The following is a 19,298-nucleotide window of genomic DNA, read 5'->3' on the forward strand; positions in this document are numbered from 1 at the left end:
GGCCAGAGCCAGCCTACCGCTCCCCGACGGAGCCAATCCCTGCGAAGCGCGCGGAATTTAAACGCTACAGCCGCGATCCGAACCGGAAGACTAGGTGGGCGCAGTCGGAAGCCACGTGAAAAACCTCCTCTGGGCAATCTGTGCAGGCCTAAGGATTTTAAAGCAAATGGGTCAGCACTGTAACTACCTCTGCTTCCTCTTCCTCCTCCCAGCCTGCAAAGGTAGAGTGAAAAAGGGAAGAAATAAGATCCCACTGAAAATTCCACCATATGCCAGAAGGCAGAAAGTCAGTCTTGTGACCCTCGGAGCCACCTGAAGTATCAGGATATTGTCTGGTCTCAGCTCTTTCAGTTCACTTGTTAGAAGATGCCTAGTATACTGAAAGAAAAAGAATGGGGCAGAGAGAGAGGCATCCTCTCGGAGAAGGTGCCTCCACCAACCCTCCCAATCAACCCTAAAATATTTCCTATAGGAAATACACCTAGAGGAACAAGAATAAGAAGTAACAATTTATTGTCATCACTGGGAGCACCTTCCATGTTCCCCACCCCCCCAGGTCTGCTCTTAGTAATCAGAATACTTAATTTATAGTGAAATGTCAAGTCATCTTCAAGTCTGTTCCTATCCCAGTCAGGGCCAAAACATTCCCTGAGTCCGAGCTGTGGATAATGGCATAAAACTGCATAAAAATTGCTGTCTCCCGCCTTAGTGGGGCGCAGAGACAGGAGGGAGAGCTGAAGAAAGCCACAGACAAATTCCAATCTCCAGGATGTCGACAATCACAGGGGAGAAGAAATGCTGCGAACAAAATCTGGAGGAGAATGAACGGTGGGAGAGGCCTGGACAGGAGGCAGTCTTGGTCCAGAAAGAGGTGGGTGTTACTCAGGAACCCTGATGACTGTGAAGTAAGGCCAGTGATCAGGGGACTCAGACATCATAGAAGAGTCGGACAAGCTGATACCGAATGGAGAAGGTGAGGGCACTGCCCAGGATCTGCAAGGAGAAACAGACTAGAATAAGAACCACAAAGGGAGACAAGGTGGTAAAACCCCACCCCCAACCATTCTGCACCTGTAGCAGCAGCAGGAACAGTGTGAGGTTTCTCTCATGCATAGGCCCAAAGACTTTAAGCAGCAAGTTGATGAGGGTCATGTTATTACATTCTGTAAAGGCACCATCCTCGTTCTCACCCTGGTGCACAGTCACAAGCCGGAGGCCCTCTGCTACCTGGAGAGGCCAGAGGCAAAGATAACGTCAACTAACACCTAAGCTTCAGGAATGGGGATCTGCTTAAAACTTCCAAACTCCCCTTTGATTTGATTCAGGCAGGGCTAGGTTCCCCACTCCCTGAATTCAGGATGGAGGCCTAGAGCCTTACCTCCTTGTTACCCTGTTACCTTTAGAATAAAGGTGCCCAAGAAAGAGAGGCTCTTGGTCTTGAACTTGGAATAGCTCATCTCCAGTTTGCCTGTCTTGGTATTGAGTCTGCAGGGGGAATGGTGGGGGGGGAGGGGGGAAGAGAGCTTTATGTGACTGGGACACTACTCAAAGAACTCTCCTCAAAGTGGTTAATTTATAGGAAGTGCACTGAATGTGGAGTCAAACAACCTGAGACCTAATTCTGACTGCTACTTACTACTGTGTGATCAGAGCGGCTGTGAACATTAAATCAGATTATGTAAGTAAATGTCCTCAGTAATTTATAAAGGGTTGCCCACATGAAAAGTTAAGTCGTTCTTTGGACCCACTCCTTTTGCACAATAAGTGTATAAGGCTAACTTTATGCAGCACAAGTGAAAAAGTTATGATGTCCCTTTCAAGCCCCAAAGTGGCTACCTGGGTATGCGGTGTCGAGGGCAGGGGATGATATGCAGAAGTTGAGGCAGTGAATAGAGGAAGTTGAACACCTGGGGCATGAAGAAGAGTAGCATGGTCTTGCTGAAGTGTCCCAAGATGCCCACCACGGCAAAGGTCATGCCAGCAAAGTAACAGAAGGTATCTCCCACAAACACCCGTGATGGGTACCTGTTTGGGGGAGAGCCGCTTAGTCAGTGGCAAGAGCCATTACCAACCCTTTTTCTCACATCACACATCCTAGGTGCTGGGCTAGAACTGGCGCTAGTTCTGGCTCAGAGGAGACTCCAGCTCTCCCAAGGTCTTGAATTCATCTATTCCTGAGGCATCCACAGCACTTGCCCACAACTATTGCTGGGTAGAGCGCAATTTCAGGTTACTATCAACAAAAGAGTCAAAACACACTCTACACAGGGATGCAGAGGTTTACCCTCTCCATCCAGGGATGGGGCACAATCAGGGCCATGATGGCCACACATTCAAATAGTTGCCCCTCCCTCCCTTCTCCATAGCCCTACTTACCAATTATGGTAGAGCAATCCCAAGGTGGTAAAGAAAAACGGTATCATGAAGTAGAGGGAAAATACATGATCATCCCGGTAATCACCTTTTGAAGCAGGGGGAAAAGAGAAAAGGAAAAGTTGATAGCCTCTGCCCCTCCAAACCACCACATCAGTCCTATTTTCATCTGTCTCCAAGTTCTGTCCCATTTTGTACTCTCCCAAGCCACAGTCAAGAACTCTCTACCCCTTTTAAGGTATTCAAGTAATTTGTAATACTCCACCTCTTTCATGAAGCCTTTCTAAATTACTGTCTTCTTATTTTTTTTTTAAAGATTTATTTATTGGGCCTCCCTGGTGGCGCAAGGGGTTAAGATGCAATCTATGAAGCAATCCGCAGCCTCTGCAGCATGAGTTCAATCCCCGGCCAGCCAGGGAGCAACCCACATGGCGCAGCAGACCTCTCCTGTCTAGCCCGCTACTCCCCTCAGCAGTGTATTTCAGTCAGTCTGCCTGTTCTGTTCCCCGCTCTGCCTCTGGTGAATCCTCTCAAACCTCCCCCACCCCACCTCCACCACCGCATCTCTGGCCTGTGCCCCAGCTCTTGTATGCATAAATAAATATTTAAAAAAAAATATTTATTTATACAAGAACAGGGGTACAGGCCAGATGTGCAGGAGGGTGAGAGGATTCACCAGAGACAGAGTGGGGAACAGAACAGGCAGACTGGCTGAAATACACTGCTGAGGGGAGCAGCGGGCAAGATAGGAGAGGTCTGTTGCATCATGTGGGTTGCTCCCTGGCTGGCTGGGAATCGAGCCTGTGCTACAGAGGTTGTAGACAGCTTCACAGCACTGCATTCAACCCGCTGCGCCACCGGGGAGGCCCTCTAAGTTTACTGTCTTAAACTTAGTTTAGATTGTTCACACCTAGGTTTCAATACCAGCTTTACTTCCTATCTATGTGACCTTGATCATGCCACATTAATTTCCTGAAGCCTCAGTTTCCTCATTAGTAAAATATGGTTGATGGTAACACTTGCCACACAGCTAGTATAAAGGTGAAATGGAGACTATATAAAAAGGGCTTAGCTTTAATAAACACCTACTGATGCCCATTAGCCAAAAATGACACACTTGAAGCAAAAGCTATGTTTACTGACTTCTTGTAACAGGGGAGACTTTGAAATCATAGGCCATGGGGAATCATGGGGTGCCTCAGTAACAGGGTGTTAGGAGAACTTGTTATAGGAATTGTTTGAAGAAGTTCTGAAGAGGATGCAAGGGGCAGAGGTTTGCCCTGAACTAGGTGATGTCAACAGGAATAATTCTATGAGCATTTTTATCTAAGATGTGGGAGGAGTACACTATTCTACTACACTGTACTCTGCTCTCTCCAAGCCCATCATGGCCACCATTCAGCACATGCTGAGAAGATGGTGCCTGGCGAGCAGCAATGGCTTTGATGAACATGGGAAGGAAGTGGGAGTGGGAACTTCTCTGCGAAAAGTGGATGTGATGGCCAAACTGGATTGTGTCATCACGTTTACGTGTGTGTGTGATCATTTTTAATGGTAAAACCTCACATAAAAACTGAGAACACTTTGAAAACACAGTTTTCATGTAATCTGCAAGAGAAGTTTGAAGAAACTACAGTGGATGGCAGAAAAACTTGTTTGCAAGTTTACAGATTTTTGCAAGTTTACAAAACGGCCCATTGGTTCAACATGAGGAATGGGATGGGAAGAAAAGCACAGTAACAAGAAAACATGATGAATAATGTCACCTGAACTTGGGTCTATGAAAAAGTAGAATAAATATTCCATCATCATTTTGGACAGGAATTGTTACAAAGATGAACAAGGTTAGTTTAATGATCAAATCTCCAAACTGCGTTTTTTTTTTTTCCCACTACTGTCATCAATTACCTTTATCATAATATCTGACATGCAACTTTTTTTATAAAGTGTTGGTTCCATTAGGATCATCCCTTTGGCTATTAAGTAAGTCTGTGCTTAAAATAAAAAGATGTGGGGGCCTCCCAGGTGGCGCAGCGGTTGAGCGCTGGCTTGCGAAGCTGCCCACGGCTGCAGCGCCGGTTCGATCCCCGGCTGCTCCCCGGCCACCAGAGGAGGGTCCCACATGGCGCGCAGACCTCTCCTGCCGCCCGCTGCTCCCCTCAGCAGTGTACTTCGGTCCTTCTGCCTGCTCTGCTCCCCGCTCTGGCTCTGGTGAATTCTCTCACCCTCCCGCGCTTCTGACTGTACCCAGTGCATGTATAAACAAAACAAACAAACAAAATAAATAAATAAATGAAAAACATGCCTCTATTAAAAAAATAAATAAATAAAAAGATGTGGGGGCCTTCCTGGTGGCCTAGGGATTAATTCTTAGTGCTATCACCGTGAAGGCTTGAGTTCAATCCCCGGCCAGGGAGCTGACCCACATGTGGCGCATCAGAACTACCCTGTACTCTCCTCTGCTCTCCTGTGTCACCTGCTACCCCCCTGAGGCAGTGTATTTCAGTAGATCCACCTGTTCTGCTCCCCACTCTGTGTCCTCTCACCCCGCCCTCCCCCCACACCTCTGGCCTATACCCCTATGCTCAGACATGGTTATGCTCAGACATGGTCTGGTTATTGTCTTACTCTCTTGTGGTCACAGAGTGATCCTGTCTGACATTGGAGTTCTGTGAAACTGTTATGCTGTTCTACAGAAGACCATGGCCGAGTGCCCACCTAGCTTGAAAGAACAGGAATGCTATTTTTGTTTCTCACATTTCATAACTCTTAGTTGTTATTTGCAAAGTAAATAGCTTCTTTTAATCTTCCATAATTACTCCATATTGCTTTTTCCCTGAATGCCCTCAAACCAGATATCAGGCAACTCCCTTAACAATTAGACTTCTCCTTCTTTCTACCTGTCCACCTACCTTCCAGCTCTACCAGGTTGAAGACAATGATGGAAGCTGAAATAATCAGTGACTGGCCAGCCTCTAGGCCATTAATTCCTGCCAGGATATTGATGGCATTGGTACAGAACACTGCTAGCAGCCCCATGTAGACATAGTACAGGATCCCTGGGAGGAGAAAAAGAGAAGAAGTAACACCACCTATAGAATGAGGATTTAAGGACATTCTTCTGGGAAAAGTGGTGAGAACGTGTTAAAATGAAGGGCCCACACAAAGAGCCTGAGGGACAAAACAGGGACACCTGGAGATGAACGTGCAGCACCAGTAAGAATGCCCTAGTGGGTATATCACAAAGGTGTCTTGAATATCAGGCCATAGGGGCAATAATGATAGGGTTACTCACCCAAGTCCAGATGTAGGCCAAGAAGCAGACGGAAGGGCTTCGGTACCACAATGGTTGTGTTGCCAAAATTAGTGAAATAGACCATAAGGAGAGGTAGTGAGGCAGCTGTGGGCAGCAGCAGTTTATGTCGCCAGCGCAGGTTCAGTACATCATCGGCGAATCCCAGGAATATCATGCAGCAGATCGCGAGCAGTGCACCTATTAGGGCCACAAACTGGGGGAGGCTCGGGCAGGTCACAGATCAAGCCTTCTCCCACTTTACCTTTCTTTTCAAGAATTCCTGTCTTTTCGATCATTAATCAGCGCCTTCCTCCAAGCCAACCCCTTAACCCCCAACTCTCTCGGCTATTCCCCCGACCCCAGCTATAGGCAACCGCCCCCAGTAACCCACTTACTTCATGGTGAGGGAAGGCTTTACACTGCTCCTCCACAAAGCAGTTCAAGAAAGGGAAAGGGATGAAGCAGAAGAGGATGATAAGGAAAACAGCACCGCTGATCACTCCCTGGGATTCTGGGCTGCAGCCCCAGCAGGAAAAGGGCGTAGGAGGAAGAGGAAAGGGGGCGTGGTCACTCACTAGCGCAGGCATTACAGTCACTAATGGGGGCATGGGGGCACCATTGCTAGAGTCTCTGATACACCCAAGTGTCCCCCACCTATCCCTTCCCCAATCCTAACCAGTTCTACCCTTCACCTCCCAAAGTTCCAGGCTGTCTGCTGGGTTAGTGATGCGTTTCGGCGCGCAGTCAAGCATCGCAGACCCTGCCCCTGACCAGCCCACCCCCTTGCCTCAGTCCTTGTCCCCGGCCTGGACCCATGTTCCGACGCTCACATCTCCTGCCGGTCTGATTTGTTGAGGTCCTGGCCACAGAGGCGCGCGGCGATGAAGTGGCTACGGAAGGCGGGGATGAGGGTGAGTGTGGCCACAAATCCCAACAGCGAGCCGATCAGATTCACCAGCAGGGGCATTGGCATCGGCAACTCCGGGAAGGCCCACATAGTGACCCTCCAGAGCCCGCTTTGGCGCCTCAACAGCTAACCCGCAAGCTGGCAGAAGTCCCCAGGCCCCATAAGGAGCGGCCGCTTCCAACAGACTGGCTCTTTCTGCACCAACCTGAGCAAAACCCAACTTTCACTTGAGTCACCCTGGGGACTCCCTCAAGCTTCTACAAAGCAATCTTGGCTCTGCCCCACTGTATTCGCCTACCCTCGATTTCCGCCCGGATCTTGTTCGGAGAGCACTATCGCCGTGGAAGGCGGAGGCAGCCATTTTTAGTATGGGCAAAAGAGGAGATGCGTGATCTCTTAAACTATTTCCTTTGTTCCAGAGGTGGATCATCAGGAGAGTATTGAAAAATTAAAGAAAGGCAAACAACAGAGGATACTTTTCTAATGTCATGTTAAAGATACAGTGCACTGCAGAAACACACACCCACACCCCCCCCCATCCTTGCCCGGTTCCAAGATGAACGCCTCCTATACCACGTATCGGACGCTCCTTACACCTCGTTCCACGTCAGTTTTGGCTCGGTCGGCTCCCGTAGGTCACTTTTAAAGGGCTAGAACCCGGAGTTTATTCTGGAAATGGGGGCCGCTGGAGTTCGGAAGGTGGCTACTGGGAGCATGGAGGTTGGAGGGACAAGAAAGTGGAGCAGAGTCGGTTCCTTGTAGAAAACCTGTTGTCAACATAGTAAATACAACTCAGTTCTCAGAAACGCAACCATAGTTTGGGAAAATGATGTCAACGCTGAAGCGTAGACACTTGAAGAGCCCCCTCCCGCTTCAGTTTTTCTTGTCCTTGATCCAGGTATTTTTCCTTCAACATCCCACCCACCTTCTGCCCCCGCAGTAGCTGTTAGTTGCCTGGCAACTAACCCAGTGGCGCACTTCATCACCGCAGGCGCTAGAAGTGCCCTCTGGTCTTGGATTTCACCCGGTACTTGAGTTTCCTAGGCTCTGGATCACTCCATTGTGCCAAGCTCCCCAAACCACAGAGGTGAGGCTGAGGTTGTGGCAAGAGCTGAGGAAGCAGGAGGACCAGACTCAGTCAAGTTTCATCCTCCAGGTTACCAGGCCTTTTACTTGGCACCTGTATCATTGCCAGTAACAGTTCTGCATTTTCATTCTCTTTCCTTTCCCACAAGCTCTTAGGTGGCAAACGATTTTCATTCCTCAGTGAGGAAACCACCACCAGGGAGTCAGAAAACACTCAAATATCCTGGCACTTTGTCCCACTCTTTGGAATATGGCATGCTCCAGGAGTCAGGGTTGGTTGACTCCTTTTATGCCAAAGACAGTCCCTCCTGTCTCTAAGAACGGGTGTGGATGTCCTTTCTATTTGAAGGTAGCTCTAATCAACAGGAAACTATATGTATGTATATATTTATGTACATGTCATATATACTTTGTATAGATATTAAATCATTCTAGTAATTTATTGATAACATTCCACCAAATTTTCTGTAGTTATTATTACACTGGTATTGTTTCTGTGTGTGTGTGTGTGTGTGTGTGTGCACGCGCACTCTGCCTCCTAGACTGGTAACTCCCTAGAGGCAAGTGTTTTCAATTCCACAGGGTGTTCCCTTGGAGCTAAAGGCATAGAATTTTCTGCATATAGAGCATCATCACATATATGAGTCTGGGTCTGACAGAGGACAACTGGAACACGTGGAGAGAGCAATTGGTTGTGAACAGGGGGAGTGAGAGACTCTTGAGGAAGAGTAGTATCTCCAAAGGCTTCCATAGATGGTAAGAGTGGATGGGCCTTCCAAAGGGAAAGTGAGATGCCAGGAGCAGGTGGAAAGGAGGAGCCTGTGGGAGCCACAGAGGAGACAGCATACAGTTATCTTGTTGATCAGGAGCAGGCTAAGACTCCTTGGAGGTCTGTGGAACAGTTTATATCTATTTCCTTTTTTATTAGGATGCTAATCCTAATATAACTTCCCTTCTCAGCCTGGCTTTGGGAACCTTTTTCTCTCTCTTTTCCAGGAATCATTAGCTCCCCCTCCCCCACTTCTCCACTGGGGGTCTAGTTCAAAGATAAAGCACTAGGGATTCATCCTGGTATCCATGTTGCCATCAGAACATGGTTACTTGGATACTTGTCATATAATCTGAATATTTTTGCTCCCATGATGGTAAAAGTCCAGTTGATTGTCAGACTAATCAGAAGGGCAAACAAACAAAAATAAATGAACACATGACTTGACCTCACTTGAACTTCTATTCAGGCAGAAGTTCAAAGCATTTTCCTGAATGCTGAGCTGGTCTTAGGACTGATCAGGTGAGTTGTCAATGGTATCAGCTGGTTTCTTGGGCTGAGCAGATAATGTCTGAGATGTGAGTGTTCTATGGAGCCCTGAATACCTTCCAGTCAGCAAGGTCAGTTCACTATTGCATCTGATTGCCTGAAAACATCTGTCTCCAAAATGTTTCATAGTACCTAAAAAGAAAAAAGGAGACAGTTTTTAACAGTCTGGGACTATGACACTTGCAGGACCATATCTGTGGCTCTTTTCAGGCAGTTGGGTCACTCGTTTTCCTTTTATTCCTGTCTCTCCCTTATCAGTTTATCCAAAGCAAACCCCAAGATCTCCCATTCCATTGGGATGGCATGGTTTTGCAAAAAATAGAGATAATACAGGGATTCTTAGGGTTTACATGTAAAGTAGAATATTTTTTGTTAGACTTCTTTTTTTAAAAAGATTTATTTATTTATGCATACAAGAACTAGGGTACAGGCCAGAGGTGTGGGGGTGGGGGTGAGAGGATTCACCAGAGACAGAGTGGGGAACAGAACAGGCAGACTGAATGAAATACACTGCTGAGGGGAGCAGCAGGCGAGTCAGAGAGGTCTGCTTCGCCATATGGGTTGCTCTCTGGCCGGCCAGGGATCGAACTCGTGCTTGCAGAGGCTGAGGATTGCTTCATAGGTTGAGTCTTAACCCCTTGCACCACCAGGGAGGCCCACTCTTAAGCAGTTTCCTGGTGAGAGGGAAAAGCAGACATACAACAGCTAGATTATAAAGGAGAATGAAATAAATAATAGTTCTGAGTAACAAGTGGCAGGAAGATTGGGCAGACTGACTAGGGAGACTCATGTTCTAATGAACTGCAAAGCAGTACCTGGCAGTGCTCTGTGGAGGATTTGAGGAATTAAATCCCAAAATTTAGAGGGCTGAGATCCCTGGAGGGATGGGAAAATCAAAGAGTTCCTAAAGAAGGGGTCCTGGAGGAAAGGGTATTCATAATGAAACTTTGCACCCTGGGTTCTGGTCCTGACTTACCTCCTCCCTTTATTTTTCAGTCTTTTCCCCCCTCAAGATTAGAAACCTAGACTTTAGGAATCGCTATTGTTTTAGGAATCCAGCGATGATGGACTGGGAGAGCCATTGTGAGGTTACCTTGTTATACACACACCCATCATTCTTTACAGTGAAATCCAGGAACACCCCAAGCTACCTATCTTTCCTCCTCTGGCTCAGACAACCGGACCTTCCAGGTTCTGCTAATTGCAACCAGGCACTTAAGGAGGCACTGTTTACTCTCATGCGTTTATTCCTCAGACTAATAACTGGATTGGGGAGCGAAATACTTAACACCTTCCCTGTCCACTCCTCCAAGCACTATGTGCTCAAAAGGAGAAGGGCCTTTGGAGAGTGGGGTATTCCTTTGAATCCTTTTGTAGGATTTCCCTTCTTTTGCTTCCAGAAAGCAGTGGCAAGCCCCTGTCCAATAGGGACTGAAGACACTCTTTTAAATCAAGGAAAAGGGATGGATCCTGAGGCCAGATGTACCTATGGCATCGTTGTTTTGGGTGCTTGTTGGGATAGCACATATTTGGAAGGCTGGGTCTTCTGGCTGAATCTATTGATAGTCCAGTGCTACATTGCCAGCTCCCTCCTCATCACCACCCCCTCTACACTCAGCGCTTCATAGGCAGGAGCTGTTACTATGGAAATATATTATTTTTAAAAACAGAAACAGCCCCAGGCTTGGGAAATATCTCCAGAACAAACCCACACTGGCAAGGAGGTTAACAGGGGGTGTTCCTGAGTTCTAGCTCCACAGGGAGGAGAGGTGGTGGGGATGGAGTGGGGGGTGTTCATATTCCAAGTTCTGTTCTCAACCTCTACTAGGTTGAATTCTGCTCTCTCCCTGGCCAGTATCACCTGGACATCTGCTGGACACTTCTACCTAGGAAGCTTGCGCTGCACCTACTTACCCGGAGCCTAGCTTCGGCCACGAATAAGGAATCAAGAAACTGCAAGGCCTGGAGGTGTAAGGAGAAGGGGCTGATGCTATCCACAGGGGTCACCTCCTTCTTAACCCCACAGGCGTCTAAACTATAGAAATCTAAGGAGCGCAAGGAAAAGCAGAGCCGGCATCTAAGGTGAGTGAAATTACTGTTAAGAAGTCGGGTGAGGGGGAGTACCCGGATTCCAGGATGGGGCGGGGTGGCCAAAGATCCCGCCTATTTTCCACCTCGGAGTCTCCTCCCCTCGGGCCCTCTTCTAATGCCAGCGCCCGGGGGCTCGCCAAGCTCCGCCCCGCGCGGGTGCGGCTCCTTTAAGGGCGGGTGGGGGTGGGGCGCCGGCGGTGTTGTCAGTGTCAGTTCTGCGCACGCAGCCCTCCCGGAGCCGGTGCCGGCCCGCGAGCCCCCGCTTCTCTGCAGGGGAGTCCCCGCCCGGGTCCCGGAGCCGTGGGGAGCAGTCGGCGCTGGCTGGTGGACTAACCCGGGTCGGGCCGCCGGACCAGCCGAGGAGGGAGCTGCACGGTGGAGAGAGGACCCTGCTGTGGCGACCCCGCAGCACCGCCTCCCCTCGACCTGTGACACCCGCGAGCCCAGAGCGCCCAGCTCCGGAGAACCCTCCAGCTCGCGCTCCCGGCCCCGGGGGAGCCCGCCCCCGCCCCTCGGCCCGCCCGGGCCATGCTCCCCCGGGGCAGCCGCTGAGCTGGAGCCGGGACCGCGACCGGAGCCCGCGCGGAGCATGGATCCGGGCTGGGAGCAGCCGGACGTGGGCTGGGTGGCCCTGCTGATCCTCTTTGCCGCCTCTCTGCTCACGGTGTTCGGGTGGCTGCTGCAGTATGCCCGGAGCTTGTGGCTTGCGCGCGCCCGCCGGGGCCGGGGCCGGGGACCCGCCTTAGCTGCCGAGCCCGCGGGCTCCCTGCGGGAGCTGGGCGTGTGGCGCTCGCTGCTCAGGCTGCGGGCGACTCGGTCCGGTGCCCCCGAGGAAGCAGGTGTCCGTGGCCTCCTGGCGTCACTCTTCGCCTTCAAGTCTTTCCGGGAGAACTGGCAACGGGCTTGGATGCGAGCGCTGAACGAGCAGGCCTGCAGGGACGGGGTGAGTGGGACGGGAGCACCAAGGTGGTCCTCTGGGTCTTTCCTGGCACAGGAGTGCTTAGGCCAGGGGGGCCGGATACGGTTGGGGATGAAGTGGGAGAACCCCACGACTTCCTTTTCCTTCCTGGATGGGAGAAAAGGGTGCAGATGAGGTTGGAGGTTGCAGAAATCCAGCACCAACCCAAATCCTCTATTCCTGTGCACAAGATACTCTGACTCCAAACCCTCACAAGTTGCTGTTCTCATAGCAACACTAATCCCTGTGCCCCAGGGCACTTCCGCCTAGCCTGGGTGCTGGTTGTGTTGCGGGGTGGTGGCTGAGTGGTAGGAAGACAGGTGCACCTGTAGAAGGAATTTGCCTGGTTCTCATGCCACCACACCCAGTTAACATATCATGTTCCACATCCTTGGCGTGGTCAGGCAGATCCCCAAGGAACCTGAACTACCCACCTTACCCCTATAGCAGTAATTTCACTCTATAGTATTAACACATCCTTCTATATGCTGGCATGTAGTGTATGTGTTGGAGGAAAGGTGTTCAAATGGAGAGCAGATTAGTCTGGCAATGCCCCTGAGGGTCAGTTACAAATCAACTCAGCCTACTTCCTCCCACTGCACCATGGTCATCTGGCCTCCCAGGAAGTGGGGCAGGAAACGTGGTCATAAGACTGAAATGGGGTGGGAGGTAGAGGCCACCTTCTCGAGGGGTCCCCTCCCATCCTTTCTCCTTGACCTCACAGCATCACTCTTTGCTCAGAGGGTGCTTTATTTCAACTTGCCACTAGTCTAAAGGATTTACTAGATACCCAAATGCCTGGAACAGAAGTGATCATACAAGAAATTGCTCTGAGTCTTTTGCTTAGCTGGTCAGCAGAAGTCCAGATGGCATCTGTCACTCTATACCTTGAACCTCCACCCAGTTCTCCCTGTACCTTGTCCCTGGGTCAGGAGTGACTCCCCTGGACAGCTGACTCAGTTGGACATTGGCCTCCCTTGCAGGAGGTGGGGAGACGCGTTTCAAGCATCCATCTCTCATGTCCCTGGGTTTGGCCTTCAAATGAGACAGCTATAGTAGCAGAGAAGTTGGCTTTCTGGTTTGCCAGGCAAATGAGCCCTATGGATTTGTCTTTTCCCATCTCAAGACCAATCAAAGAGATGCCAGCTCACTCTGTGCCCCCACCTCTATTCTTTCTGTTCTGTTCTCTGGATGGGGCTATAGTAGGTTTCTTCCATTGATGTGGTAGAATTAGGAAGTGCTTTAAAGACCTAAGCTAAGCAGCTTTCTGCGCCCTACTGCCACCCTGCTTGAGGAATTAAGCAGGCTCCTCTGAGTCTGAGTTTGCTGAACCCTCTGAGTTTGCTTTTCTCCCCAGTCTCTCTGGAAAATTCCCCATGGCCATGCTGAGCCATGTTCTTGAGCTTCCACATCCTATTTATCTGGAAGAGGGCTTAATCTTGTTTTTCCAGCTCTTGTTTTGCATAAGTAGTCCTATTGCTTTCACCCTTAGTCAGCCATGACTTTTATGCCCAGTTATTATATCTAGATGGCAACCAACACCTTTATTGTTATTTTTTTATGCATACCTTTCTTTGGGTATAGTGTGCAGGAGAAAGAGGAAGGTGGGTGAAGAAAAGGGAGTCTCCTGGTATTCTAGGAGTCTTCAGCTGAAGGTGATTTAGGCTCTAAGATTATCTAGCTCCCCAGATCACAGTGGTCTTTGGCATCTGCAGGCCCTTGGAGAGGCGGGCTTCGAGAACACCTCCTACCCTAAAGCCCTGAGCCAAAGAGGGGCCAGAAGCCAGCTTGCAGCTGAGGCCTCCGCAGTGGCAGGGCGCAGCCAGCAACTGAGTTGGCTAACCCTGTGGGGGGCAGCTCCAGAGACCTGATCCTGTGCCCACATTACTCCCTCAGAGCTCCATCCAAATTGCCTTTGAGGAGGTGCCTCAACTCCCACCCAGAACCAGCATCAGTCATGTGACCTGCGTAGACCAATCAGACCGCACCATGGTAAGGGTCTGATGGGCTTTCTTTAGGGCTTGAGGTGGGCTGAATCCCAGGGGCTTCTTAACCTGGAATCTTAACCTTAGGGAGTCAAGGACTGGCTTCAGGGGGTCTGAGAATCTCACTAAAATTACATGCAAAACGTGTGTGTGTGTTTGTATTTGTATTTTTCTGAAAGAGGTGTTTGGCTTTTATCTGATTCTTTCATGGGTTTATGAACCCAAAAAGGTAAAGAAGTCCCAAGGAAAACTGAAGTGGGATGGGGTCTGACCCATTAGAGGCCACCCTGTCATGGGGCCCCCCTCCCATCCTTTCCCAGTAATCTCTCTCTGACCCATTATAGGGACAGTGGAACTCCCTTCCTTGTGCCTAACCCTTCTTGTCTCCATACCTTGCCTGTCTCAGGTGCTGCATTGCCAGCTCTCTGCTGAGGAGGTGCGGTTCCCAGTCTCTGTGACCCAGCAGTCCCCCGCTGCTGTCTCCATGGAGACCTACCACGTCACTCTGACACTGCCACCAACACAGGTGGAGGGGGATGTGGGAAACTGAGTTGGTCAGGGGGTGGTTCAATTGCTTTAGCTTTTCAGTTTGGTTCTTCCCTGGGGTGGGATTTGGGGAGTGGGGTGGGGAGCCCTAGGGAGCTGGGAATAGTTGGAGAAATGGGGCCAGTCTACCCACTCCCTTTGTCCCTTGTCCCCAGTTGGAAGTCAACCTGGAGGAAATCCCTGGTCAGGGGCTGCTAGTATCCTGGGCCTTCACTGATCGGCCAGAGCTCAGCCTGACGGTGCTTCCCAAGCTGCAGGCCAGGGAGGTAAGGGGACAGGACTGGAGGGAAAAGGCAGAACAGGGAAGGGGAGGCAGAGCTGAGGACCCCATCTCTTTGTTCTTTCCTTGTCCTCCCTGCAGAGAGGTGAGGAGCAAGAAGACATCTCCACTATTGAGGAATTAATCAAGGATGCCATTGTCAGCACCCAGCCAGCCATGATGGTCAACCTCAGGGCTTGCTCTGCCCCTGGAGGCCTGGTGGGTAGGAGTTTAAAGCAAACTGGCCCCAGAGTACTATGTCAGGATTCCTGCTCTTTTTACTTCCTTTGGTTCTTAGGTACCCAGTGAGAAGTCACCCATGGTGCCCCAGGCCCAGCCAACCTTCCCTAGACCTACCCGGTTATTCCTACGACAGCTTCGAGCATCTCACCTGGGAGGTGAGTTGCAAGGTGAGAGCTAGAAGTGCTTGAGAGATCACCAAAGCTCTGGTTGCAGGCTCTCTCTGACCCTTTGTCAAGGGCACAGCCTCTCTATCCACAGTGGATGCCCATCTTTGATCTGAGCCTCTTCTCACTTCTATTTCCCCACAGGCACTGGGGAACTGTGCTGTGTCGCTGAGCTTGACAACCCCATGCAACAAAAGTGGACCAAGCCCGTGAGGGCTGGTTCCGAGGTGGAGTGGACCGAGGACCTGGCACTGTAAGGAGTGATGCCCCCCACCCCTACTTCCATGGGCGGACTGAGGATGAAACCCTTTCAGCAGAGCCCTGGCAGGAGTCAGCTGTTTCCCCGGGTGTGAGCCTCTATTGTATGACAGGCCCTGGGGATACATATGTGACCATGAGACACACTCAGCCTGAGTAGATAGCACACTTGAGGCAGAGAGATGCAAATAAACAAGATGGTTTATACAAGGTTTCTACAAAGTGCCCTGGGAGTACTTGGGGGTAGGGGGTGGCATTAATTTCCATAGTGGAATAAGAATCAGAATAGGCTTCATGGAGGAGGTGGCATTTAGGTCATATCTTAAGCAAGAGTAGGATTTCAACAGAGTGTAAGAGTATTCTTGGCAGAGGGAACAGAGGGTAGTTTAACATAGAGAGATGAAGATGAACTGGGAAGGCAAGGTAGGCGGGGCTGGGCAAGGGTTGAATATCCAGCTTGGTAGTGTGGTCTCCATTCGAGCCCTGTCCCATTCTCTTGTGATGAGAGAGTATTTGGAGGGCAGAAGTTAATCTGATTAAAATACTTGTACCATTTAGATGCATCTCTTTCAGTGCCTTTGACCTATGATCGGCTCTAGGGTGGATTCAGTTTGTTAATCTTCCCCTCCCTGACCCATCTCCTCTTGATCACAGGGATCTGGGCCCCCAGAGCCGGGAGCTGACCCTCAAAGTGCTGAGGAACAGCACCAGTGGAGATGGTGAGTATAGGGCGGGAAGGAGCCCCTTTGGGTGGGTGCCGAGCGGGGCCTGGTCATGGACCCAACTCACAGTGCCTCCCCTTTCCCCAGCTGAACTCCTGGGCCAGACCACATTGCCTGTGGGCTCCCCTTCTAGACCACTGTCTCGAAGACAGGTGTGCCCACTCACCCCTGGGCCAGGGAAAGCCCTGGGACCAGCAGCCACCATGGCAGTGGAGGTGAGAAGTTGACCCCTGGGGGGAAGATGGGAGAAACAGCAAAGGGGAGTCTTTGAAGTCCTGTGTCTTTGCTCTTTCACCCCTTGGCAGCTTCAATATGAAGAGGGCTCCCCCCACAACCTGGGCACTCCCACCCCCTCCACTCCACGTCCCAGCATCACTCCTACCAAGAAGATTGAGCTGGACCGGACCATTATGCCTGATGGCACCATTGTCACCACAGTCACCACCGTCCAGTCCCGGCCCCGTGTAGATGGCAAATTAGGTAAAGAAGAGGCACCTGGGGGCCCGGTTCTGGCCAGGGGACCCTGCTGCAGATGCATGACAGGATAGGGAAGGGGCGAGGAGAGCCTTCATTCTGACACCTTCCTCATTGTCTCTTTCCAACTTTCCCTTGGATCACCCCATCTCTCCACTTTCTCCTCCTTTGATCCTCTGGATCCACGGTCTTTATTCAGGACTCTTGCATAACCACCTCCCTAAGTTTCCTCTATCTCTTCACAGGTCTTTTCCCTCCCTTTCCCCAGTCCCAGCTGCCTAATTGTCCCTTCTTCTTCCCTTAACTTTCCTGGACCTCTGTCAGATCTTCCAACAAACACAGTTGCCTCTGGTATTTCTCCCACCCCCGGGGGTCCTCTGTGACATTTCTCCCATCTCTAGGGGTCCCCTGGAACCCTCCCATCTCCGGTGACCCTCAGTGGAAGATACTTTCCACATTCCCTTGGTTCCCATGGTGTCTTTTTGTCCCCATGACATCTTAATCACCCATGTGATTAATCATCCCTTAGTCACCCTTGCCCTCTGAGTCAACCTAAGTCTGCATCTCAATACTACTATAGGGGGTGGGGGCCACTCTGAAACCACTCCCAGCTCACTGACCCTCCCCCACCCACCAGACTCCCCCTCCCGCTCCCCGTCCAAGGTGGAGGTGACTGAGAAGACAACAACTGTGTTGAGTGACAGCAGCGGCCCCAGCAGTACCTCCCACAGCAGCAGCCGTGAGTGGGGAATTGGGAAGTGTATGTATTGGTTGGCACCAGGGCTCCAGGGTCAAAGACCACTTTGGGTGGGGCCCAGGAGTTCAAGTCTAAGAGTTTAAGTTCAAGTCCAAGGAGGAGTCAGGTTATCCATCCTTTACCCCCAGCAGGTGAGAGCCACCTTTCCAACGGCTTGGACCCTGTAGCAGAGACAGCAATTCGCCAGCTGACTGAGCCCAGCGGGCGGGCAGCCAAGAAGACACCCACCAAGCGTAGCACTCTCATCATCTCTGGTGTTTCCAAGGTAACAGGGCTCTGGGGAGAGGAGCCGGGATAGGTAGAAAACCCTAGTGGGTCTCTCCTGTCCATTAAAATTTGTCCCTTCCATCAGGTGCCCATTGCTCAGGACGAGTTGGCACTGTCCCTGGGCTATGCTGCATCAATGGAAGCCTCACTGCAGGATGATGCCGGAACCAGTGGTGGTCCCTCTTCACCTCCCTCAGACCCACCAGCCATGTCCCCAGGACCTCTAGATGCCCTCTCCAGTCCCACGAGTGTTCAGGAAGCAGATGAGACAACACGTTCAGACATTTCTGAGAGGCCATCTGTGGATGATGTTGAGTCAGAAACAGGTTCAACTGGCGCCCTGGAGACCCGCAGCCTCAAGGACCACAAAGGTGGGGAGGCATTAACTGAGTCCCCCCCCACCCTCCTACCCCATGCCCCACTTCCTATACCCAATAGCATGACTCAGGTCCTTCTGGATGCTTTGTGACAGGGGAGCCTCAAATCAATTTGTCTTCTTCTTCCTCAATGGCATCGTCTTACTTCTCAGCCTGCTTCAGCCAAGCCAGAGTAGAGAGGGGGCACTTGATGCCTTGGTCTTGGCCTGGATCCAACATGCTGGGGTGATAGGAAGGAATGCCAAAATATTTCCCTTTTCCTCCATTTTTCTTTATTCCTGTGTCTAAGCACATATCTTCTTCCCTCAACCTCCCCCCACCCCTTTAATTCTTTAACTCTCTCTATAAGAAATCCTACTGTTGCCAACTGGGAGGGTCCCTCTGGCAGTGACCCAGTCTGTGGATAGCTGTGGTACTTCTAACTTCTAAGGATCAGGGGCTGACCCCAAAACACCTTCATCCCTCTGCCACTGAGTCCATTAACCACAATGTTGTTAAGTCTGACTTAAGCTTGCATCACTTCTTGGAGTAATGAGAGTCTCAAGTCCAAAGCCTGCTGTGCAAGCACCTTCCTCCTCCTAATGGTCCCGAATTTATCTCTTTGAAGTTTTCTAGACTCACCGCTTCCTGCTCACATCCTGGAATTTTGTAAACAAGCCAGTATCCACCCACCTTGTCCCCTAGGGACTTTAGGCATTTAGGAGCACCTTCTGCTTTGTCTTTCCACAATAAGGAGACTGAAGGTCATTCTATCCTCAGAGGCCCCATGGCATTCCTCCTCAGGGTAGTAGCCAGAAGTATACACAGAGTTCCATTTTTCCTCTGGGAGGGATAAAGGATGTGCTTTGTTTCTACTTTATTTCCTAAGGAAACTGGCTTCTAGGCCTGGGGACAGGTCCTATTCTGCATGTTCTACCTTCCATTCTGGGTCCTTTCTCTGCTCCCTACCTCACCCCAACCCCTTGTGGCCCTTCTCTCTGCCTCAGCCTCTCCTCTGCCCCCACAGTGAGTTTCCTGCGCAGTGGCACCAAGCTCATCTTTCGCCGGAGGCCTCGTCAGAAGGAAGCTGGCCTGAGCCAATCACACGATGACCTCTCCAACACAACGGCCACACCCAGTGTCCGAAAGAAGGCTGGCAGCTTTTCTCGCCGCCTCATCAAGCGTTTTTCCTTCAAATCTAAACCCAAGGCCAATGGCAACCCCAGCCCCCAGCTCTGA

General features: G+C 50.7%; 2 protein-coding genes across 4 annotated transcripts; one reads left to right on the forward strand and one right to left on the reverse strand.

Annotated features, from left to right (window-relative positions):
- Positions 1 to 927: 927 nt before the first annotated feature.
- DPAGT1 (dolichyl-phosphate N-acetylglucosaminephosphotransferase 1) lies at positions 928 to 6,665 on the reverse strand (the record flags this gene model as incomplete). The annotated part of the gene is made up of 9 exons (XM_084250561.1): positions 928 to 993; positions 1,072 to 1,227; positions 1,398 to 1,485; positions 1,837 to 2,025; positions 2,377 to 2,461; positions 5,286 to 5,432; positions 5,669 to 5,882; positions 6,064 to 6,184; positions 6,499 to 6,665. The coding sequence occupies 9 exons, from the start codon at positions 6,663 to 6,665 to the stop codon at positions 928 to 930; spliced, it is 1,233 nt and encodes a 410-aa protein (XP_084106687.1).
- Positions 6,666 to 11,659: 4,994 nt separating this feature from the next.
- Positions 11,660 to 19,298, forward strand: C2CD2L (C2CD2 like; the record flags this gene model as incomplete). 3 transcript variants are annotated; one of them, XM_084251260.1, is made up of 14 exons in its annotated part: positions 11,660 to 12,013; positions 13,925 to 14,020; positions 14,420 to 14,539; positions 14,715 to 14,825; positions 14,921 to 15,037; positions 15,117 to 15,228; positions 15,370 to 15,478; positions 16,138 to 16,202; positions 16,293 to 16,420; positions 16,511 to 16,685; positions 17,317 to 17,418; positions 17,565 to 17,701; positions 17,789 to 18,074; positions 19,087 to 19,298. In XM_084251260.1, 14 exons carry the CDS (start codon positions 11,660 to 11,662, stop codon positions 19,296 to 19,298), a joined length of 2,124 nt encoding a protein of 707 aa, XP_084107386.1. The 3 variants fall into 3 exon arrangements, with proteins under 3 accessions (XP_084107386.1, XP_084107387.1, XP_084107388.1); XM_084251261.1 differs by having other exon boundaries at positions 17,568 to 17,701; XM_084251262.1 differs by lacking the exon at positions 14,715 to 14,825 and having other exon boundaries at positions 17,568 to 17,701.

This window comes from Talpa europaea (assembly GCF_964194135.1).
Source record: "Talpa europaea genome assembly, chromosome: 12".
Classification (NCBI taxonomy): domain Eukaryota; kingdom Metazoa; phylum Chordata; class Mammalia; order Eulipotyphla; family Talpidae; genus Talpa; species Talpa europaea.